The 24,687-nt window shown below is 44.5% G+C and overlaps 1 protein-coding gene across 2 annotated transcripts in view; it reads right to left on the bottom strand.

Annotated features, from left to right (window-relative positions):
- LOC310748939 (ectonucleotide pyrophosphatase/phosphodiesterase family member 7-like) overlaps positions 1 to 24,687 on the bottom strand; it is a 65,408-nt gene that overhangs the window by 18,724 nt on the left and 21,997 nt on the right. Inside the window, exons 3-4 of one of the 2 annotated variants that reach the window (XM_083585286.1) lie at positions 11,922 to 12,105; positions 7,039 to 7,184 (exon numbers count right to left, since the gene is read on the bottom strand). In XM_083585286.1, the coding sequence (XP_083441412.1) occupies positions 7,039 to 7,184; positions 11,922 to 12,015 (240 nt within the window). In that variant the 5' untranslated portion in view covers positions 12,016 to 12,105. Of the gene's footprint in view, positions 1 to 7,038; positions 7,185 to 11,921; positions 12,196 to 24,687 lie in introns of those variants that run through there. The other variant, XM_083585285.1, reaches the window with a different exon arrangement.

Below are 24,687 nucleotides of genomic sequence, written 5' to 3'. Positions count from 1 at the left end.
AGGGAGATAGACTGAAACTGCAGAGTTTTGAGAAACTAAAAAACAAAGTGCGAGATTGGCTTCATTATTATCAGATAATGGAGGCATATAATTTGGACAAGAAAATTGGCTTCCAGGTGGAAAAATCAAAATTAGAAACAGAACTGTTAGAACCCAAAACTAAGATTTTGTCAAAGATGTATAACTTGCTGTTGAAATGGAATACTCAGGATGAAACGGTGAAATCTGCTATGATTAAATGGGCACAAGATGTTGGACATAACATTATGTTTGCTGACTGGGAACAGTTATGGACCACAGGTATGAAGTTTACAGCATGCAATGCCTTAAGAGAGAATATTATGAAGATGATATACAGGTGGTACATGACCCCAGTCAAGCTTGCAAAAATCTATCATTTGCCCGATAATAAATGTTGGAAATGTAAAGAAACTGAAGGTACATTCTTTCACCTTTGGTGGACGTGCCCAAGGATTAAGGCTTTCTGGGAAATGATCTATAATGAAATGAAAAAGGTATTTAAATATACCTTCCTGAAGAAACCAGAGGCCTTTCTTCTCGGCATTGTCGGCCAATTGGTGCCGAAGAAGGACAGAACTTTTTTTATGTACGCTACAACAGCAGCAAGAATACTCATTGCAAAGTATTGGAAGACACAAGATCTACCCACTTTGGAAGAGTGGCAGACGAAGGTGATGGACTATATGGGATTGGCAGAAATGACTGGCGGAATCTGAGACCAGGGAGAAGAGTCGGTGGAAGAAGATTGGAAGAAATTCAAAGACTATCTACAGAAATATTGTAAAATTAATGAATGTTAGAATGATGTTGGATAGAAATTAAGTGGTTTCCAGCTGTAATGCTTTAAGAGAATATGAAAAAAGGGTTATAAATAGGTAAAAATCTAATGGTAAGGATTTGCTGAACCAACAATTTGAAGTGGAATACAAAAAAGGGAGGTATGAGGAGGTCCGGGAAACAAGCTAAAGGAAAATAAGCAATGGAAAATCTGTGTGTTTTTAACTATTTTTATTTTGTATTTTTGTTATTTTTTTCATTCTTATTGTAATACTTTAAAAAATCTTAATAAATATCTTATATATATATATATAAAAGAAACTCCTTGCCAGATTTGAAGTTCTACTATGAGGCGTCCTGCTTGTGTTGGTTGAAAGAGTGGATAACATTGGAGAATACAGATTTATTGGATTTAAAAGGTTATGATAACAGATTTGGGTGGCGTTTGTATTTGTGGTACGATAAAGTAAAAGTGCATAAAGGATTTCTAAACCACATGATAAGAAATCAATTTATGAAGTATGGGATAGATATAAAAATCTGTTAGAATGGAAAACACCTTGTGGCTATCTCCAATAGAAGCACTGACTGTTAAAAAATTAAATATGGAAGAGAAATGGGCCACCTATGGTGAAATGTTGATAGAAACAGAAAGGATGGAAACTCAAACCATATGAACAGATAGGGGAAATGTTTACTGGTTGGCTGCAATGTTACCAAGTAAATGATATATTTAGTCTTGACAAAAGGAATTGCGGATTTGAAAGTAAGAAATCTAAATTTCAAACTGAACTGCTGGAGGGTAAAGTTAAACTGTTGTCAAAGATGTACAACTTTTTGTTAGAATGGCATACTAAAGACGAAGAGGTGAAAGAAGTAATGATGAAATGGGCTATAGACTTTGGGCATAATATCCAGTATGAATCTTGGTCAAAATTATGGAATCAGAATTTAAAATTTAAAGCATGTATGGTACATTGAAAGAAAATGTAATGAAAATGATGTATAGGTGGTATATCACTGGCCAAAATGTATAGGATGAAAAATAAATTATGTTGGAAATGCAAGGAAAAGGATGGAGACTTTTACCATATGTGGTGGACTTGTGATAAGGTGAAAACTTTTTGGGAAATGGTCTGTAATGAACTAAAAAAGATGTTAAAATATACCGGTACATTCCCCAGTGTTTTTGCTTGGGTCGATGGTAGAAGAGATTGCAAAAGTAGCCCAAAGACTATTTATGCATCCCACCACTTCAGCAATAATTTTGTTAGCCCAAAGGTGGAAATCACAAGAATTACCAACGATTGAGGAGTGGCAGATGAAGATGATGGACTATGCGGGGCTAGCCAAACTGACTGTGAGGATCCGGAACCAAGGTGACGAGAAATTCCAGAGAGATTGGAGTAAATTTATTGAGTACTTGAGAGACCATTGCAAAAATGTGAAGACACTAGCAGGATTGACATAAATCCTGCTACACAGTATAAAAATAGTATCTGAACATGGATAATAGAAGGATTTGATATATATTGAAGGACAGAAACTGACAGCAGAAATGCGTATACAATTTTTTAGGAAATTGGAAACCAGTTGAAGGGAGGGAGGGAAGTCATGAGCTTGGCGAAGTAAATGCTTTTGAATAGCTATCATAATGTTGTTATATTTTATGTTTTTGTTTTATTACTGAAAATAATAAAAATTATATTAAAAAAAATAAACACGTATAGGATTACGGCATAAGGGAGAAATTTCCTCCACATATGAAATGCCTGTCAAATCAGAGGTAACCTCTGCCATAAATTATACAGAGTAATTTTATTAATTCAATTAATTTCAGAGTAGCACCAGCCAGATTATTATTATTATGCTTATCATAATGTTCTTACTGACATTTAATATGCCATTTTGGGGCTGAGAAAAGGTCAAAGCTGATTTAAAACCCAACTTCACAAAAACAGGCAAATCCTGCCAAGGAATGAAAAGATCAATCTGAGTTCATAATACTGTCCAGGTACAGTGGACGCTTGGGTCGCGAGCGTGATCCGTGTGGGAGGCATGTTCGCAACCTACAGCGTTTGCAACCCGCAGCGCCGCATCTGCACATGTGCGGGTCACGATTCGGCGCTTCTGCGCATGACGCGATTTAGTGTGTGCGCATGCGCGAGCGCCAAAACCCGGAAGTAACCCATTCCAGTACTTCCGGGTTTGGTGCGGTGCACAACCCGAAAACGTGCAACCTGAAGCATCTGTAACCCGAGGTATGATTGTACTAAAGACAGAGTCCAGCTTGTAACATCAGAATCTCCACTGTGATATCTGGCACACTTTGGGATACCAGTTCCACATTTTTGTAGTTTCACAGTGCAATCCTGAGTATGTTTACTCAGAAGTAAGTCCCACTGTGCACAATGAAGGCTAATTCCAGCTGAATGCAAACGGGATTGTCATCTCAAAATGGAACCCTATACATTTCTACTCAGAAGTAAGTGCCATAGCATTCAAGGTTGCCCCTCTGGGTGTTGTGGGATTACACTGAACATTACAGAGTTACAGGACCGGGGTGGGGTGGGGGTGGGAATAGACAGATCCCCATCCCCAAAGAGTTTACTGTCTATACTTTCCCTGTATAAATTAAAACATGGCAAAGTGATGGCTAGCCTAATGTGCTAAATTTCAATGCACAAGGAGCTGTATCTGCAAACTTGCTACCCATGCCCTACCAGAACTGGCAGAGTCCTGAGAACAGTTTACCCCTTGATCCCAACTATCACTGCATAAAATGACTTATGAATTTCAGGCACTGGGGTGTACATACATCTATATTAAGACGGGGCACCCTTTTCTGCTAGAGGGCCACATTCCCATCTAGGGAAGCTTTTGGGGGCCACATGCAAAAGTGGGTGGAGCAACAAACGTTTATTTACTCATATATCTCTGTCCTCCATGCAGACAAGCCAGAAACATCACCAGAGTTCAATGATGTTTTCCAGCCTGCCAAAAACTATCAAGAGGGTGTGAATCAGGGTTGGTGAGGGGTTTGACATGGGGGAAAGGGTGTGGCTGGTGAGGGACCATCTCCTAGGGAGAGTTCTGCGGGTGAACTAGAGAAGCCTGGAGTCTGAGGCTCATCTCCCTCCAACTTATATGCATAAACAGGCCCGATGGAGGGCAGTGACTATGCTGTCTTCCTCCCCCTCTTTATCCCCAGAATTGTACCTTGGAGAGCTTTGACGTCTGGCTCCAGATCTTTTTAACCCAAGTAGCTGAATTCACATTGAGTCAAAACCTGGCAGGGGAATTCCTCCTGTTCATATTTCCAACAAAACAATTTAATAAAGCTCAATAAAAATATAATTATGTAGAAACAAGAGGGTATTTACTGTTCTTGCCTCCCCATTTTATTAACATAATCAACTTTACTAGCAGCTATAAAATTTGTGATTATTACCAGTTTTACTGGGAATGTTATTTTCTGTTAATATTGCTGCTTTCTTTTATTGCAGAGCGTCACAGACATTCTTATTATTCCTCAAAGTTGTGAATTGAGGCAGCTGGCAGGTTTGCGGGGCTGTTTCCACCCACCCCCTTTCCTGATCGTACCCTTTGCTTAAACTAAAGTGCTTTGTAATTTTGGTTTCTCCTGCTTTTCACTTTGAAGGCTGCTTTCAATTTGACATAAGCTAGATTTAACCTTTAGCTGCACAAGCTCTTTAAAATTCCTGTTCCATGTGTCATTCGAATTAGCATCACTCTTCCCCGCACACCCCCCCCCATGCGAGGGCAAAGAAACTGTAGCTACATTTTCCTTCGCTAAGAGAAAGAGTGGAAGTAGTGGAAATACAGAAAAAGAAAAGAAAGGGAGTTATATTGTTTGGCTGGAGATTTACAAGGTCACTGTTTCTCTTGACATTCTATTTAGTCTTCTGCTAAACAGCTTAACATATCTTTAGAGAAATACTTCAAGGCTCTCATATATCAATGCATTTTCAAAAAAGAAGAAGAAAGAAATTAGATGTATTATGTTTAATCTCTGAGTTGCTAGAGTGACGTTTGCTGAGACCAAATTCCTTTGCCTTGAATTCAAGACACATTTTGTCTTTTCCAAAGCAATCAGTACACAAGCTTTCAACGGACTAAGGGATGTTCAGCCATTTCATTGTCTCCCTCTGAACTTATCAACCAACCAACCAGTCGATCAAGAGGTAAATAGTATGTGGTCAGGAAATTCTGGCAACCAAACCTGGGCTCTTGACTCTCTGTGTAGGTTTAGGAACAAAAGAACTACCTGCCTGGATCAGGCCAGTTACCCATCTAGTTCTGCATCTTGTTCTCAGAATGAGGAATCAGATCTCCACAGCGATCAGGGCCCAGTACATTTTGGCCCCTGAGGCAAACTGCAAAATAGCATTCTAATGGCAAGTGCAATTTACAGTGGAAGAGGCTGCCTCTGGTGTGGCTGTGACGATCGTGAAGGAACCCTGCACTTCTGATTTGGCCACTACATGACTAGTTGTAAGTTAAGAAAGAAGGTAGGAAGGTGGGGACTGGCTGAGGGCACATTTACCCTAACGGATCACCCTCTTTGGGTTAACTTAGCCCTTCGTTACATGAGTCTACACCAAGCTATTTCTTTTCCAGTGTTTCCCATGGAATCCTGGCAGCATGGATTCTGTCAAAGAAAAACCGTTAGACGTGGCTAGAGGGTAACACATTTATCTCCACAGAAACATGCCCAAATTGGAGCAGAGTGGGAGGGACTGGTATCTTGATGATTAATAAACCCAGTTTTGTCCAAATCGCATGCAGAGTCAACATTTCTCTGAAAATGATGTAGGTGATGCCACATAAGGTGAATCGCTTTGCTGATCTTCATCTATCAGCAGGCTGTAACCTCTTGGGATTCCTAAAATGGGCATTGCCTAGTCATTGTTAATGTGATTAAGAAGTAATGACAATCTTTTGGACTACTGAATGATGAGAGATGGTTTTGGAAAGCTGGATTTACCCAGAATTAAGTGTGCTTTCTTTACAAGTGTTTACAAGCTCAGCAGCGAAGAAGAGGAGGGATTCAGGTGGAAATATGGAGCTCAGCTGTGTCAGAGGCAAGAAATTGGCCAAAAAACTGAGTGTAGAGATGGGAGAGAAATTCAGTTCATAAGAACATAACATGCTGGATCTGGCCAGTGGCCTGCCTAGGCCAGGATCCTGTTCTCACAGTTGCCACCCTGATGCCTGAGCACACGATCACTCTCCCCTCCTGTGATTTCCAGCAACTGGTATTCAGAAGTGTTACTGCCTCTGACCACATCCACATAAAGATTCTTTCAGGCCATCTGTATGTATAGGTTCTTCTTATAGGTTAAGGAACACAAGAGTTTTTCATTAAAAAACAAGACACGCCACAATGATGCTGATTCAGTCGTGCTGTTTACAGATCCTTAGGTTTATCTGTATAGAAAGGTGTGAACACCATCCACAGTGGTGGAGGAAGGGGGAAGGTCCGTCCTGTGTGCCATCTCTGAGGGGGGTGACAAGAAGGCACCCTGTGGGAGACTTGCTCAGCTGTCCTGGGAGTGGCGACACGAGCCGCCACCATCGCGCCACCGCAGCCATGTGCAAAGGATCCCTTCGCCACCACTGCAGCCGCAAGCGGAGAACCCCTCCACCGCCACCGCGAGCAGAGGATCCCACCGCGGCGCTGTCGGCAAACCGCCTGGTGGCGCACGTGCAATGCTGCTACGTACAGCACATGCACATGCACTGTATGTAGTGCAGCCGCACATGCTCTGTATGTACAGCGCATGCGCATGAGCTGCCGGGCTGTTTGCCCCGCCCCCAACACCCTGCACTGGGTGCCGGTTACCCTTTGATCGCCCCTGACCATCCATCAGAGTAAACGGCTTTGCTGATTTAACCTTGATCATCCTTCAGTCTGCATCCACTTGTTCATCACGTGAACTTATGACGATCGTGCTGGATCAGGTCAAAAGCCTATCTGGTCCAAATTCTTGTTCAAACAGTCAGATGCCTGTGAGATACCCTCAAGCAGGACCTAAGCACAAGAGGCCTTTCTCCTCCTGTGGTTTCCAGCAGCTCATATTGAGAAGCATTAATGCCTCTGACAGTGGAGGCAGAACATAGCTTCCCCATGAAAATGCAACCCTTGATCCACAGAAACTCGAGGATGCCCTCAGACAATTCATTATAGCAATATAATCCTTGCTCTGGATCCAGTACCTGGTTTTGAGCTGTGATCCACAGTGGCAGAACTCCATTGTCCCACCATTCGGTCTTGTTCTGTGTTTCTTTGTGGCCATACTTTCTCAGAGTCTCTGTGTTGAACATCATATTGTGGATGACACCATGGTCTTCGATCCAGCGGCCTAGGTTTGGAAAAGAAAAAGGATGAAACGTGGGTGTCCTGTTGTGACTGTGGATTCACTGCCCCATAGGAGACTTGGACTCCTGATAGTATCTCCCCTGCTTGTGCAGTAGTATGATACTTGACTCACTTACTTGAGTGTTCTAGACCTATTTGTTCTGCTGCCATCTTGAATACAGAAGAATTTTTGATACTGAGCCAGTGAGAGAGACTTCAGGCTCTGAACACTTCACCACTTCCGCACTTTATTAGTGCACACTATATTGCATCCTAGAATGAATTTCTGGCAAAGATAATCTTTTTTAACCAATCACATTCAGATACTAATTAAATCATTATCTGAGTAATGTATTTACTTTACGGGAAGTTCTTTTTAATGAGGAATATTAATTAAAACCTGTTGGATGGCTGGTAAGCATATAAGCATATCTGCCTGTCTGTTTTAATTAATTCCCAGTAAATAATGAGACCATATAAACATTTAATTGCATTACAGATTTTTAGAGCTGTGTTGAACATAGCAATATATATATATATATATATATATATATATATGGGAGAAACCTTTCTGTTTCTGAGTTTTAAACCTCAAGGGTGGAACATCTGCCTTGCAGGCAGAAAGTCCCAGGTTCAGTTTCCAGCATCTCCAGATAGGACAAGGGAAGACTCCTGCCCAAAACCCTGGAGAGCTGCTGCCAGTCAGTGTAGACAATACTGAGCTAGAGGGACCAATGGCCTGACTTGGTATAAGGCAGTTTCCTGTGCTCTTCTGTTATCCCTGTGTAATCAGTCTTCCATATCATAATCATGGATGTTTCCTGGAAATATCAACTTACATGTATAAGGCAGGTTGGCCATCACTTGGTCACACTGGACTTCTTTTATGACCATAGGATGGATGCTTTCAGCCATGACTTCCTGGGCTCTCCTCTTCATGGAGAAAGGCAACTTCCAAAGATACTCTCCCTGGAACCACAGCTGCCTGCCTTGAGTTCAGACCTGGGTGGTCATGCAATCTACTTTATAGACGGTAGTCCTCTATTGGAAGGTACCTCAGAGGACAGTCCCCCTGCTGGTAGGACTTTCAGGACCATGCCTTGTTTAATAATAAAGAACTATAAGAATAGAGACCAGGTGTGTGTGTGTAATTTCTGTGTCATGATGGCCACCAATTTGGATGGCTTTAAAAGAGAATCAGACAAATTCATGGAGGAGACACTATCAATGGCTACCAGCCACTAAGGCTATGTTCTGCTTCCATAGTTGGAAGCAGCAATGCTTCTGAAGACCAGTTGCTGGAAGCCACAGGAGGGGAGAGTTGCTCTTGTGCCTGGGTCCTGCTTCTGGGTTTCTCAAGGAGACATCTGGGTGGCCACTCTGAAAACAGAATGGTGGCCTTGATGGGCCATTGGCCAGATCTAGTTGGACTCTTATTGTGTTCTTACAAGTGGCAGCAAGGGGAGGGCTATTGCCTGTGGGCTTCCTGGAGGAATCTCATTGGCCACTGTGAAAAGAGGATGCTGGACTAAGTGGGCCTTTGATCTGATCTAGCGGGGCTCCTCTTCTCTCACAGATTAGCACTCTATATGCCACTCTCGATCCCTAGTGATGCACTCTTTATTTTTTGGAGATGAGTAAGTGGGCACCCTCGATTTGGGCTTTGAACAGGGTGAGAGAGGCTCTGTCTGAAATAACAGAAAAGGCTAAAAACGGAGAGAGAGGAGCATGAAGAAGGTGGTGGTGGTGGGGAGAGAAGCCTGGGACCAGCCTTGGCAGAAATCAGCAGAGGGAAGTGAGAGTTCAGATTCATTGTGGGCACAGGGCACTGCCTCTGCTAAATTAACTGCTGAGCGATAGACTTCTTAGCAAAAGGCCAAAGCTTATAGTATTCAGCTGTACTATAAATAATGATCTACCCAGAGAATGAGTCACAGGATCTGGCAGGGAAGAGAGAAAACAACAGCTTTGGTCTTGGAGAATAAAGTTCTAAGCAACAAATATTGAAGCTGGAAATAGACGTCCCATGATATTGGGCCGTTGGCCAACCAAATGGCACAGGCAATAGAGGCGAATGTTTGCCAGGTTTGAATCAAGAGCCAGAACAGTGGCAGTGTGGTGTAGTGGTTAGTGTGCTGTACAAGGTCCCAGGAGACCAGGGTTAAAATCCACACATAGTCATGCGTCTGGGTAGGGTTCTGAGCTTTGTAGGCACAGAGGAAATGCCTCACGGGTTCCATTGACTGCTCCCCACCCCACACATAAAGTTTTTAGCCTTGAATGCTTTCAATTAATTAGGATTGACTTCCAGCATATCTATGTGCAATAAGAATTATCAATTTTCCTCAGCTTTCAAAGCTATTTGTTGGCAATGATTGATTAATTAATTAATCAAAGCACCCACCTTCCCGTCCTGGAAACGGACCTTATAAGGTGGCTCACTACTGTGATGGAACATCTAACAATAACGTAATATAAACACTAATTAAACAAGATGACAACTTAAACTTCTTTCCCAAAGGATTTTTCCAAAAGACTATACAATTTCCCCCTAGATAATTCTGTAAGGTGTTCAACTGCAGCAAGGTCAGTCAAAGCTGAAGCCGAAACAAAGTTGAATTGGGGGCCTCTGCAACGACTGCACCATCCCCCTTTGTAAGAGATGCCCCTTTTCTTAACATTTTTTTTTTCCTTTTTGCAAAGAGCAGAAGGATCATTATAAGGTAGTTGCTTAATTGGTCCCTGAACTTGAAGATAAGATTTTATCTTGAGTTATGTAAGGTTTATCTCTTGGTATCTGATAAGGGCTTTGATTAACATGCACACATACACACACCCTTTACAGATTATTCTTTCCTCGGAGGCAGTCACAGGAGTCATATACCAGAAGCGTTATTCCACCCCCCCACTCTTGTTTTATTGGTGAAATCAGTTCATTGGAATGGTGAAGCTATGTGAACAGATCTACTAGTAAATTAAAAATTGTCCAGTAGCACCTTAGAGACCATCTAAGTTTGTTCTGGGTATAAGCTTTTGTGTGCATGCACACTTCTTCAGAAAGCATGCAAGCTACTAGACATTTTTTTATTTATTTCGACTGCGTCAGACCAACACAGCTACCTACCTGAATCTAGATCTCCTAGTAGAAGAAGCAGTGTTTTGTCTCCCTGCACCAAACCCCTGCTTCTATTACCTGTTCTGTTCACATAGCTTCACTGTAACAATGACCTCTCCCTGTCAGATGAGTTATGCTGGAGAACGGACAGCAGGGTTGTGATCCTGTTAGTTCTTCTAGACCCCTTGGTTGTTTTTGATGCTGTGCCATTGATTTTGTTATCCTTTTGGACCATTTGTCTAGCATTGATTATATGATGGTTTCAGTTCTTCCTGGGTGAACATTTCCAGAAGGTGGAGCTTTTCCTGAACCCCCTAGCAATTGCCTATGTGGCACCACAGCAGTTGGATATAAATCTCTGATACCAGTATGCTGTAGTGCCTAGGGTGTAAGACCCTGGAAGACCAGGGTTCAAATCCCCAGTCAGCCATGAACTCACTGAATGACCTTGAGCCAGTCACTGCCTCTCAGCCTAGACTACCTCACAGGGTTGTTGTGAGGATGAAATGAATGTGGGAGGGAACAATTTACACCACCTTGAGCTCCTTTGAGGAAAGGTGAGCTATAAATGCAAGAACAATGCTATTTTAGCATCTATGTCAGGGTTGGGGAACTCGAGCCTGGGAGCCAAGTGTAACTCTCCAGACCTCTCTATCCCTTTGAACTTACACCCCTTCTCAACCACACCTTTCCCCCCAGGCCACACCCCTCAGTAGCCCTGCTTTGCCCCTCCTTGAGTGTTTTTGCCTGGCTGGAATGTGCCCTTGAACTCTGATAAAGCCTCTCGCTGGTCCCAGCAAATGGAATTCCTCAACTTGCAATTCCCAGCAATTGGCATTCAGAGGCATACTGCCAGGCGGCAGAGGAACCAACCCCCATGGCAGGTTGCCAGGAATGGACGCGACAAGGAAAAGTCCTTACCATCTGCTTTTATTCAATATTCACAGAAAGAGGCTTGGGAATGCAGCCTCTCGTAATAATGGCATTGTCCTGAGTGACTCTCCACCCCCTTTTCCTCCCAATTCCTCATTCATCATCTCTTCTAGGGGTGGCGTTAAGGACCGTTTGCTTCTGAGCCCTTTGCTCTACTATTTTCAAGGCATGCCGGTTTCTAGGGGTGTCTGGAATGCTTTCTAAAGACGCTGTGTCCATCAGCTGTTGCCCTCCTGGTGCTTCCTTTTCCTCTCCCATTATTTCCCAGCTTTCCCCCTCATCTGCCTCTGAGCCGTGACCTCTCTCAAAGCCCTGCTGTAATTCTGAACTGTCATCTTCTCTGGAAGAGTTAGGCTGGGGAGGTGGTCTCCACCATTTCTCCTCTGCCCAGTCTCTGACACATACTCAGTTAAAAACACAAGAAGAGCCTGATGGCATCTGTTCTCACAGTGGTCACCCAGATGCTTCTATGGGAAGCAGACAAGCAAGATTTGAGTGCAACAGCTTCCGACAGCGGAGAAAGAACATAGCCATTGTGGTTAGTAGCAACTGATAGCCTTTTGTCAGACCCTTTTTGAAAGCCATCCAAGTTGATTGCCATCGCTACATAAACAAAATAATACATAAATGGAATAGACATTTTTTTTACTAAAGATGAACGCCAGATAGCTGGGGAATATGGGATGGGCTTACCTGAGATGGTTGTGAAATGGGATGGTGAAGTCATGGTCACAAAGGGAGGAGTTACATATTCCGCTTTCACCCCTTCTTTGACCAAGTGGTCCATGTTTGGAGTGTCGACATCCTGGTCATAATTCCACCGGAATCCATCGAAGGAGATCAAGAGGAGTTTATGGGTATTTGCTTTCACCTTGCTCTGTGTAACAGGGTAACAAGCAGTGGCTGTCAAGAGGGCAAACACCAGAGCAAGGAAGTTTGTGATCTTCATCTTGAGATGTCCAGCAGTCGAAAGAAAGTTCTCTATCTTACGTCTGCTTTTCTAGCATGGTTTAAAAATACATACCTATTTACATATATCTAGAGCTGATCAGAGTAAAGTTCAGCACAGATAAGACTATTCATAGCTGCATCCTCATCTTCTTACTATCACCAGTTTTTATGAAATGAAAACCATGCAAATGCAAACGAGATAAAAAAGTATCTTTTGAAATCTGAAATGATACTAGCAAGCTGCTAGTAAGGATGGATTCTTGGCCATTGGCCATGCTGGGTGTGGCTGATGACACAGGGGATAGTGAGGGCCACCAGCTTGGGTGGCTTTAGAAGAGGACTGGGCAAATTAATGGAGGAGAAGGCTATATTGATACCAGCCATGATGGAGGTTGTGCTCTGTCTGCATAGTCAGAGGCAGTAATGCTTCTGAATACCAGTTGCTAGAAATCACAGTGGGGGAGAGTACTCTTGTACCTGGGTCCTGCTTGCCAGTGTCCCACAGGCATCTGGGGGTGGAGCATTGTTGGACAAGATGGGTCACTGGTCTGATCCAGCAGGCTCTTCTGATGTTCTTAAGTGTTGCCCAACAGCTTCTGGAGGCCATCACGTTGGTGAAGGCTGGGTGTCCTGATTAATTGGGCAGCATTTTTAAAAAGCTTTATTTAGTGCAATGCTCTCCCCAGGGAAGCTCACCCTTCAGTGTATCTGAAGAAGTGTGCATGCACACAAAAGCTTATACCCAGAACAAACTTAGTTGGTCTCTAAGGTGCTAGTGGACAATTTTTTAATTTTTTAATTTATTTCGACTGCGTCAGACCAACACAGCTACCTACATGTATATTAAGTGCATTTAAAGCCCATGCCTTCCTCCAAAGAATCCTGGGAAGTATAGTTTAGTACCTTATACTGTACAGACTGAAGCTTCCAGGATTTTTAGGGGAACTCATTGGCTTCAAATGTATGGTGTGCACAGCATCTAGAAGGCAGCAGGTTATTGAAGATTGGCATAAACCATTTGGGAAAAATTAGATTTGCAGCTGATTTTCAGTTATCCAAAATTAAGCTTGGCCTTTTGAGAATGCACACTCTTATTGCCATGACCTCTCTTAGCTCTCCAGATCTCTCTAGATTCTGGAACTCTGACCCCCCAGGCTTTCATCTCTGATTCCTGATGCCTTAGCCAGCCACCACAGCCCATCATTGACTGGCTACACCAGTTGCATGCCAAATGGGCCTTCCAGGGGAGCAGGGGAGAGTCTCCCACGTTTGGAAGATGGGAAGGTCAGTAATTCAGGCAATCACTTGTTCTAGGGAAGGAGAGTGAAGAAAATTAAACTGCCAACAATGAATAATGAGAAATCTTTGATGGAATTAGTGATGCTGAACAGGGGCTTAATGCTTCCTTATTTCCTCTGAAGCCTAAAGTTTTAACAGAGAAAGAACAAGAGGAGAGAGAGAGAGAGAGAGAGAGAGAGAGAGAAGAACAAGTGTGCCAAGAATCCAGCTCTGAAGATGAAGAACCATGGGTTGGGCAGGAGATATTTTTTGGAGAAGACAATATGGACAGTTGAATTGATAGGTTAGCCACTTTAGCATGGAGGAGGAGGAGGAGGAGGAAGAAGAAGAAGGACAACAACAACTACAACAACAACAACAGGCAAATGAAGTCTGCTGTGGTCCATCTTTCCCACCATCCTGCTCTAATACTGGCCACCAAGATGCCTCTGGTAAACTGGCAAGCAGGACCCAAGCACAAGAGCCCTCTCCCCTCCTGTGATTTCCAGGAACTGGTATTCAGAAGCATTACAGCCTCCAACCATGGAGGCAGAGCATAGCCATCATCACTGGTAGTCATCGATAGCCTTGAAATAGTGGACAACAGAGGACACAGGATTTGCGCAAATTTGCACATACTAATGGATTTATGGATGCACATTTAGAAAGAATTACTATGCTCAGCTGGCCCCCATCTGCCACCTTCCTTACTTCCAATGAGCCCCGGGGGCTGGTGGCAGTGCCTGTCAGAATCCTCCTCTTAAGTCTCAGTGTTGCCCTTGTAGAAGTCAGTAGCGAGGAGGAAGACAATATTAGAATTAGTTGGCCCTGGCTGTCATTGGCTCTGGCTCCACCTACTGTTTTGGCTCTGTCTTCCACCCATCACTGACCATACTTTCAAAAGAAATAGACTCCATTTCACCCTAGTGAGGAAGACTGCAGCCAGGTGACCTGAGAGCTTCTTTGTTCTGCTGTCCGGCTGCTCACTGTTGATAGGCAACTTCAAAGCCCTCTTGGTTCTCCATTCTTAGCTTTCTTTATTTTTAAACTGGGCTTGTACTAGGCAGTCCTTGAAAGAGATTACTCCTTCAGATAGAGGATTGCCCTCTGGCAGCCCTTCAAATACATCAACCTTGAATTCCCCAGATGTTGTTGGACTACTATTCCCATCATCCCCGGCCACCTTAGCCAGCAGAGTTGTGCTACGTATCCATTACTGTCAGACCAAACTGAGAGCACACTATCGCTTTGCCAGTGGGAACAGGATGGAAGACCAAGATGAAGCATCCATGTAGATTATGGATTGCTTTTCCCAGATGCATTTGGTATGGTTTGCCAAAAGTGAATATGTACCATCCTTTGTAATCTGTGTAATGTTTTGCTTGGCTATATGTACCAAGAAGGCACGAGCATTTTGCATTAGCTTGCCGTCTGCTGATCACAGTGAAAATATTAGGGGCTAATCAAATGACTTATCATATAGCATAACCCTGCCTTTCCAACCCATAAAGAAGGGTTGACTAAATGCCCAATAAGATATGATGTTCATTGCATGAATGCAATTAACATTGTGCTATGTAAATATCAGCTGCTGAGAAGCCATCAAAACAGGAGAAGCAAATCCCAATGATGCATTGCTAAAACCTGCTCTCATTGTGGAATTGAAGTCAGGCATCAAGGACAACCCCAAAGAGAACATCTTACTGTAGTCTAGCTTTTGGCTAGCAAAAAGAGGTTCAGTTTGGGATTGTGGTTGGACTAGGACCAGGGAGACTAAGTTCTGACTTCCCACTGAGCCATGAAGGTCTACTGGTCCTGAAGACTATATATAAACTCCAGGATCAGAGGCAGAATTTCTTTGAATATCAGTTTCTGGGGTGCAAAAAGGGAGAGAGGGGTGTTGCACTCATGTCCTGCTTGTGAAATTCCCAGAGGCACCTCATGAGTGTTGAAATAGGGGTGTTGAATTAGGGCTTTGACCAGCAGGCTTCAAATCATCACACAGTCATGAAGCTCTCTCAGTGACCAGCTACTGTCTCTCAGCCTAACCTACCTTCCTGGGTTGTTGTGAGAATAAAATGGAAGCAGGTTGAGGAAGAACCATGTGCACTGCCTTGAAGTATTTGGAGGAAAGGTGGGATATACATGTTACAAATAATAAATTTTTGTGGTCTTTATCAATTGATCACATCAATAAGTCTAGAAGAGTGACTAGTGGGGTGCCACAGGGTTCTGTCTTGGGCCCGGTCTTATTCAACATCTTTATCAACGACTTGGATGATGGACTCAAGGGCATCCTGATCAAATTTGCAGATGACACCAAACTGGGAGGGGTGGCTAACACCCCAGAGGACAGGATCACACTTCAAAACGACCTTGACAGATTAGAGAACTGGGCCAAAACAAACAAGATGAATTTTAACAGGGAGAAATGTAAAGTATTGCACTTGGGCAAAAAAAATGAGAGGCACAAATACAAGATGGGTGACACCTGGCTTGAGAGCACTACATGTGAAAAGGATCTAGGAGTCTTGGTTGACCACAAACTTGACATGAGCCAACAGTGTGACGCGGCAGCTAAAAAAGCCAATGCAATTCTGGGCTGCATCAACAGGAGTATAGCATCTAGATCAAGGGAAGTAATAGTGCCACTGTATTCTGCTCTGGTCAGACCTCACCTGGAGTACTGTGTCCAGTTCTGGGCACCACAGTTCAAGGACACTGACAAACTGGAACGTGTCCAGAGGAGGGCAACCAAAATGGTCAAAGGCCTGGAAACGATGCCTTATGAGGAACGGCTAAGGGAGCTGGGCATGTTTAGCCTGGAGAAGAGGAGGTTAAGGGGTGATATGATAGCCATGTTCAAATATATAAAAGGATGTCACATAGAGGAGGGAGAAAGGTTGTTTTCTGCTGCTCCAGAGAAGCGGACACAGAGCAATGGATCCAAACTACAAGAAAGAAGATTCCACCTAAACATTAGGAAGAACTTCCTGACAGTAAGAGCTGTTCGACAGTGGAATTTGCTGCCAAGGAGTGTGGTGGAGTCTCCTTCTTTGGAGGTCTTTAAGCAGAGGCTTGACAACCATATGTCAGGAGTGCTCTGATGGTGTTTCCTGCTTGGCAGGGGGTTGGACTCGATGGCCCTTGTGGTCTCTTCCAACTCTATGATTCTATGATTCTAAGTCAGCACAGTTATTGCGGCCCCCAAAACACATGTATCTCTATGGAGAGGACTAATTAATCAGTGAACCTATTATGCATGTTCCTTACTGTTACGTTTTGTAACTGACAATCCAATAACATGTACTCCATGAGTTGTCTTTGTTTTTATGTTATGTTTATGGTGTTACTGTTGAAAACCAATAAAATACACACACATATATAAAATGAAAAATAAAACATTACCATAGTTTAACAGAATGCTGAATAAGACAGGCTCTTTCAATGGTCATATATTAATATGAAAGCAGCTTCTATAGTAAAGTGTTTTGCAAACTGTCCTAAGTGGTCCACCAAGGATTCCTCCTTTCCTCCTTAGGGGCTGAGATGTAACCAGCCCCTCCAAACTCAGGGCTGCACCAGCAATGCCCAAATGGTCATCAATGGGATGTTGAAACTGACCTTAATTAAACTTAAAATACAGCCTGTTCTCTCTCTCAAGGTTCTCTTCAAGGAGCCTGCTAATTTACTTAGCGAAGGGAAACAAATGCAGCTTTAACTTTACTTTGATGGTGCTTGGATTTTCCAGAGGCAAAAGTGTCACTTTTCAGAGATTATCGATCTGTTTCGAAATAGCCTTCCTCATGGTTAATCATTAATGAAAGGGTCACACTTTTGTCCCCTCCGGAAAGATATAGTAGGCAGACAGAGACTTCTCCCTGCCCCATCTCTATCCATGACAATAAGCCTGACATCAATAGAGATGGGCCTGTCCATCCCGATTGCATTTTGCATAGATCAAGGCATTTAACCTGTCACTCTTTGTTATGCCACCCCTGTTCCAGGGGAGGAGGAGAGCTACCTCTGTATTCAGTGCGTGCCCAGCTGAATTCAGAGGGAGTGGGGAGGTGAACATGGGCCAGAGAGAACTTCCAAGCTGGATTGGGGAGTCTGAGGCCAACTCAAAGTTTCGTTGTTGAATTTGCAGGTATGTCTCTGGGAATGAATGAAGAGTAACATAGTTCAGTAGTGGAGCATCTGGGGGAGAGTGTCAGGTTCACTCTGTGGCATCTCTAGGTAGGGCTGGAAAAGACTCTGAAATCCTGGAGAACTGCTTCAAATCTGTGTAGGCACTGCTGTGCCAGCATCCTTTTCCCCACTGAGTTTGAAAGAGACCAGAACACCCAGAAAAGGCAGAGACTCCTTGTCTTGCTATCCCAGTTGTGGGAACCGTTTCAGCCTGAGTGTTGCATACCTGAAGGAGAATCTCCACCCCCTTCGTTCAGCTTGGACACTGAGGTCCGAGGACCTTCTGGCGGTTCCCTCACTGCAAGAAGTGAAGTTACCAGGCAGAGGGCCTTCTTGGCAGTGGCACCCTCCCTGTGGAATGCCCTGCCATCAGATGTCAAAGAGAGAAAGAACTACACAACCCAGACAGATGGGACGAGTATAATAATAATAGTAACAACAACAACAACAACAACAACAACAATCTCCTAGGCAAACTTCTGTGTGCCATCTCCTATGAAGAGTCAAAGTGGGCAGGGCAATAAGTGCAAATTTTACCTTTGTACCGTAAATTTGTTCAGAAGCAGGTTGCTGGGTGGGGCATAGCCACTATACCAGTTCCGCATCAGGCTTACTGGAAAGCAGAGGGTCAAAGTGGCAGAGAAGCCAGCACAGCACCAAAATATCAGCCGAGCTAAGACAGTGCTCCTGCTAGTGTGTTTGCACCACGCTGAACTTACCTGCATACTCTTCCTCTCATATCCAGCAAGCAACTTGCTAGGAAGCTAGTAGAGCATCCACTTCTAGGCTTGTTTCTACATGTGCTCCCACATACCTCTCTATCCTCCATCCAGGCATCATCTGAGTTTGAGGACACAGGCCAGCCAGGGAAAAACACTCCAGGGTTTGGGAGGCTGGTGAAGGGCGTGGTCTGGGGAGAGCTCCGAGGGCCAGATGAAGAGGCCTTGGCGGCTGCATTTGACCCCACCTAGGGCTGTGGTTCCCCATCCCAACACTATCCCAAGATCACATCAGCTATTTGCAAAACGTTTTGCACCTCCTGCTTAAGATGACCGGTGCCAACAGCCACACATCCAGACAGCAAAAACAACACGCTGCCTTTGATCTGTTCCTCCACCCCCACCCCGAACCCCCTTCCTTTGCAAAGAACTGAAACAAGCTTTTGAAGATTTCTTGGAGATGCTTTCTCCAGTTGTCACGGGGATGAGGGGAACCAGCCTTTGCCGCTGCTTAAAGCCTACTGAAATTCCTGGATGTAGAAAAGGACCTTTAGAGCACATGCGCAGCCCTCCACCTTCTTCACCAAAAGCATCTCTTTAATGTTTTTGACTCTAATCCATTATCCAAGGCCTTCATGTGCACACTACATCATCAAAGCGATATCCTTTGATGGCTATGGAGCTCTTTTTATAAATTATTCATCCCTCTTTTTATATCACCTACTGTGGCACCAGGGGACAAACAAATATTACAGACATGGCACCAATAATAATAATAATAAAAGTATGTATAATAAGTCTTTAAAAACCCTTCCTCCCCTGCCAAGGTTTGCATCTTGCAATAGAATACTAACCTCCACCACCAGGTCCTTCCTATTCCAAAAGCTCCCTTGTCACACACACTCTTGTTGATTTTAATGCTGTTTTGCCAAATTGCCGCTCATTCCCAGATTTCATAAATGTGATTGATTCCTTCTGAGGACGAGCCAGCTCCCCCACCCCACCTGCCACAATTCCCTTCTCTCTTTAAATATTAGACTTGTAAATCTTAAAACAGGGTTCTGGGTCTAATTTGATGATGTGGGGGGGCGGGAAGGAAAGAAAGATGTAACTCAGTCTGAGACATTGGAAGAAGCTTCTGAACAAGATTGCTTCAATTAGTTTCTGGACTTGATGGTCTTGTGCAGAAAGAGGGGAGAAGGATATTTCCCAGCTTGAGGGCCACATTCCCTTCTGGGCAACCTTCCAGGGGCCACATGCCAGTCGTGGGCAGGATCAGAGGGAAAAGTGGGCAGAGCAATGGATGCAAACCTAATAATAATAATAATAATAATAATAATAATAATAATAATAATAATAATGTTTCCTGCTTATTCAAATACTGCCCATCTGACTGGCTTGCGCCAGCTATTCTGGGTGGCTTCCAGCAAATTAAAACTTCAAACACAGTAAAACATCAAACATTAAAAACTTCCCTTTATAGGATGTCTTCTAAAAGTCAGATAGTTGTTTATTTCCTTGACATCTGTATTCATGTTTTTTTTTTAACTTTGCAACATTTATATATATCACTTGCCTATAATAAAACCTCAAAGCAGTTATAGAGTAGGCTAGTTTTTATGTGTGCTTATGCACCCCTCTGAATCCTTCACTCAGGGTGCGAGGCAAGGCTGGTGAGGGGTGTGACATGAGGAGAGTCCCAGAGGCCCAGATAGAGAAGCTTGGAGGGCCGCCTATGGCTCCCTAGCCTGAGGTTCCCCATCTATAGGAACCTGCAAGCTCAGGTCCTGCTATAGGCGCCTGGTTGTCCACTGTGGGAATGCTGAACTAGATGGGCTATCGGCCTGATCCTGCGGGATCTTTGCATGTTCTTATCTCAGTTCATTGGAGATGTGAAGTTTGACCCAGCAAATTTGTGTCGGTTGTTGATCCTCAGCTCTCGGTTTGATAAAGAGCCAGACTTTGATCTTCTCATTATCACGGAGATAAAGGATATCTGCTTAGCCTTCAAATCCAATCCAGAAGATTGCTATTATTCCAAGCACATTCTCACTCAGCATTGTTGAAAGAGGGATCTTCTGCCAGGGCTGCCCTCTCCCATTCCAAACCCAACAAGGCTGCCAGTTGAGTCTCCAACATTGCGGGTGAGACAACATCCTCTACTGCAGGGGGTGGAGAATACCTGTGGCCCCCCAGGTGCTGCTGGAGAACAACTCTCACCAGCCCCTGCCAGCACAGCCAATGGGAAAGGATGATAGGGGTTGTGGTCCAACAACACCGGGGGTGCGGGAGGGACACTACTCATTGTCACCCCTGCTCTACAGCAACAAAGGGCAGCAAGATCATTGCGTGCCTGGCAGTGGAAGTGCCAGTTTTGTAGCCTGCTTAATCTCAGCTGCCTTCTGTGACAGGAGTGATAGGAGGAACCCTTTAGGAGGTGCCCACAGAAGTGGGACGCCCTGCTTGAACTTTCCCCAGGATCCAACTTTTGACACTCTGAATCACTGGCCCCCTCCACCAGCTCTTTCTTTTATAACACAATATTTCCAACATTACATTAACAAACAGTATACTCTTGGTAGCCGTGTAGGTCTGACGCAGTAGAAACATTATATAGGACTCTCTCTCTCTCTCTCTCTCTCTCCTTCAGTGTGCATGCACACAAAAGCTCATACCAAGAACAAACTTAAGGTAAAGGTAAAGGTAAAAGTACCCCTGCCCGTACGGGCCAGTCGTGTCCGACTCTAGGGTTGTGTGCTCATCTCACTTAAGAGGCCGGGGGCCAGCGCTGTCCGAAGATACTTCCGGGTTACGTGGCCAGCGTGACGAAGCTGCTCTGATGAGCCAGCACCAGCGCAGCACACGGAAACGCCGTTTACCTTCCTGCTATAAAGTGGTACCTATTTATCTACTTGCACTTAGGGGTGCTTTCGAACTGCTAGGTGGGCAGGAGCTGGGACCGAACAACGGGAGCTCACTCCGCCGCGGGGATTCAAACTGCCGACCATGCGATTGGCAAGTCTTGAGGTCTCCATTTGCCTCCCTGATCCTGCTTGGGCCCTCCCCCAGGCAATCTAGTTCCAAGTTGTTTAGAGTGTGGTGCTGATAACATTAAGGTTGCAGATTCGATCCCTGTAAGGGATAGCTGCATATTCCTGCATTGCAGGGGGTTGACTAGATGAGCCTTAGAGTTCCTTCTGACTTTATGATTCTACGTCTATGTCTATCTTACCCTCCTTCTCAGAATCCACACCCTTTGTGACATTTCCACAGGAGTCATGACATCAACTCTTCCCAATAATCAACCTCAAAAGAACATAAGGAGAGTCCGGCTGGATCTGTGAAAGTAAGTGGGTATGAGCATGTCTGACTAGCAAAATGATAGCATACCCTCTAACATCTTGCTGATCAAAACTGGGAGGCTCATATTTTGGTCCCAAGCTCTTGTGGGAGCCAGGTGACTTGCTCTTATTTTGGTCTGACGCTCTGGCGTGAGCCAGGTGACTCATGCCAGAGCCATGGAACAAAAAAATGGGACATCCAATCAGAAGCCGGGATGGCTTCTGTAATTCCAGAATGTCCTGCTTAAATTTGGATGGCTGAGGGGTATGTGATAGCCAACAGACAACCTCTTCGCCAGTCCTCTGCACCTCTGTGTGTGTGTGTGTGTGTGTGTGTGCGTGTGTGTGCGTGCGTGTGCACACGCACTGGTTGCTAGAGAAAGAAAGGGCCTCCCATAAGCTAAAGTTTTATACTTTAGGTTGGGAGAGGGAAACCTCAGGCCTGAAGGCTGAATGTGGCCCTCAAGGCCTCCTTTTCCGGCCCTTGGAACTCTCACCAAGCCACAAGCCTTCTTTGGCCTTGTTTTGTACCTCAGGTGTTCCTGCTTGGCTGGGATGCGTTCTTGAACAACAGCAGGACTTTGCAGGACTGGAGCCTTCCTAAATTTGTTCTGAAGAGGCAAGGTGCGGCCGCACAGGTGAGGCCGATTGATAACTCACAGCACCTGGTGGCAAGAGCCGGGAAGGGATATAAGTTCAGCATTTCCCTTTGGCTCTTTGCCACAGCAACACGTTCCCTGTCTTGCTGCGTTTGGCTCCTTGACTCCTTGCTTCTTGACCTTGGGCCCTTAACTTCGTGACTCCTTGTTTCCTGACCCTTGGCTTTCTGACTCCTGGCTTCTGGACTCCCGTTCCTGCTTCCACCCCACCATCTTGCCCCCAGTCCCGACTCCCCCAGCCGGGACTGCGATCGCCTGTGATCCAGACCATGACATAGAGAGGGCCGTGCATGATTGTGCATAGAAACTAGTCCTCTGTATGTACAAAGGCAAAATCAACTTTAATTGTTCTGCTCACTTTTGCTTCTGGATCTGCCTGTGACCTGTGGAAGGTTGCCCAGAGGGGATTGTAACCCTCAGGCAATAAAGCTTCCCAACCCTTGCTTTAGCTGAAGACACAGATTTTGTGATGGGCTCTAAGCTTTTGAAGACGGGCCATAGCCGACTGGTGTCCTCGCCAAAGGGGCCTAGGATCAATCTGCAACATCTCCAGGAAAGGCTGGAAGTGAAATTAGCCTTAAATTTTGGGTGGCTGCTGCCAGTCAGTGCAGGCAATACCTAGCCCCAACCTGGTACCAGACAGAGTCCTCAGAGGATGAACTGCATACCACACAAGTAAAAAAATCTTGAGTAGGCATGGCCCCCCAAATAGAATGCTGAGATACGCTTGATCTTTGGGTTGGTACTTAATGAAGAAGCTCTGGAGGAAGACACTTTTCAGGTGTGCTGCCACAAAAAACTTCTGATCCAGGTGAAAGGGCAATCCCTGATACTCCTTAACTGCCAGCAGCTGTGATCAGGGTGTTTAGGAGGCCAGAGTATATAAGGCCTCCCTCTAGAACCTTCTGCTTTTTGGAACTAAAACAAATCCCTGGCTTCTTGGTGCGTAGCCCTTTGATTTTGACCATGGACTGTTGCCTGCCTTTGCCTCTGGATCATGTTTGGACCTAGACTGCTTCTCTCTTTACATTTGACCTTGGTTTGTTTGTGCTGTGTTGCATCTACAGCACTCCTCTTATTGGTGGGCACTTCATTCAGGTTTATAGTTTCTGCAATGGGTAACTGGAGCCTCTGGAGTTATGACGGCTGGATGCACTCACTTGAGCAACCAAAATGGTCAAAGGCCTGGAAACGATGCCTTATGAGGAACGGCTAAGGGAGCTGGGCATGTTTAGCCTGGAGAAGAGGAGGTTAAGGGGTGATATGATAGCCATGTTCAAATATATAAAAGGATGTCACATAGAGGAGGGAGAAAGGTTGTTTTCTGCTGCTCCAGAGAAGCGGACACAGAGCAATGGATCCAAACTACAAGAAAGAAGATTCCACCTAAACATTAGGAAGAACTTCCTGACAGTAAGAGCTGTTTGACAGTGGAATTTGCTGCCAAGGAGTGTGGTGGATTCTCCTTCTTTGGAGGTCTTTAAGCAGAGGCTTGACAACCATATGTCAGGAGTGCTCTGATGGTGTTTCCTGCTTGGCAGGGGGTTGGACTCGATGGCCCTTGTGGTCTCTTCCAACTCTATGATTCTATGATTCTATGAGCATAAGAAGAGCTTGCTGGATCAGGCCAATGGCCCATGTAGTCCAGTATCCTGTTCTCACAGCAGCCAGCCAGATGCCCTCAAGCAGAACCCAGGCACAATGCATTCCTCCTCCTGCACCAACTGGTATTCAAAAGCCTGACTCCCTCCAACCTTGGAAACAGAATAACCCTAAAGGTTAGTAGCCATTGACAGCCATATCCTCCATTAATTTAACCAATGCTCTTTTAAAGCCATCCGAATTGGTGGTCCTCACTGCTTCCTATGGGAGCAAGTTTCTTTCTTTTATCCTGAATCTTCCAACTTTGAGCTTCTCTGGGTATTCTTGAGTTCTAGTGTTAAGGGAGAGGGTGAAAAACCTTTCTCTGTAAACTTTCTTCATGCCATGCATGCCTGGTATAAGATGGTTGCCAATGTTCCCAGTTGTTGGGTGTTGTGCTGGAGCACAGAATTGTCCCAACCTGATACGGATGAGTGTTTGCTATTCCAGTCTTCCCTGCTCTTGACCCTCTCCCTCCTGTTCACTTTTATATAACTATTGTCAGAGCCTTTTATTATTATCTTTATTAATTTACTACCAGGATGAAACTTCTAATCATTAAGATGCAGATAATGTAATTCTGAGTACACTTTAGCTGATTTTGGACTATAAAGTCCCTCTTCGGTGAAGATTTCTGACTGGCTTGCACAAATGGCCTCTTTTTCTTTTAATGCTAATG

Source organism: Podarcis filfolensis (genome assembly GCF_964270895.1).
Source record: "Podarcis filfolensis genome assembly, chromosome: 14".
NCBI lineage: Eukaryota > Metazoa > Chordata > Lepidosauria > Squamata > Lacertidae > Podarcis > Podarcis filfolensis.
The sequence above is the reverse complement of the archived record's forward strand: the minus strand, read 5'-3'. Positions and strand labels throughout refer to the sequence as shown.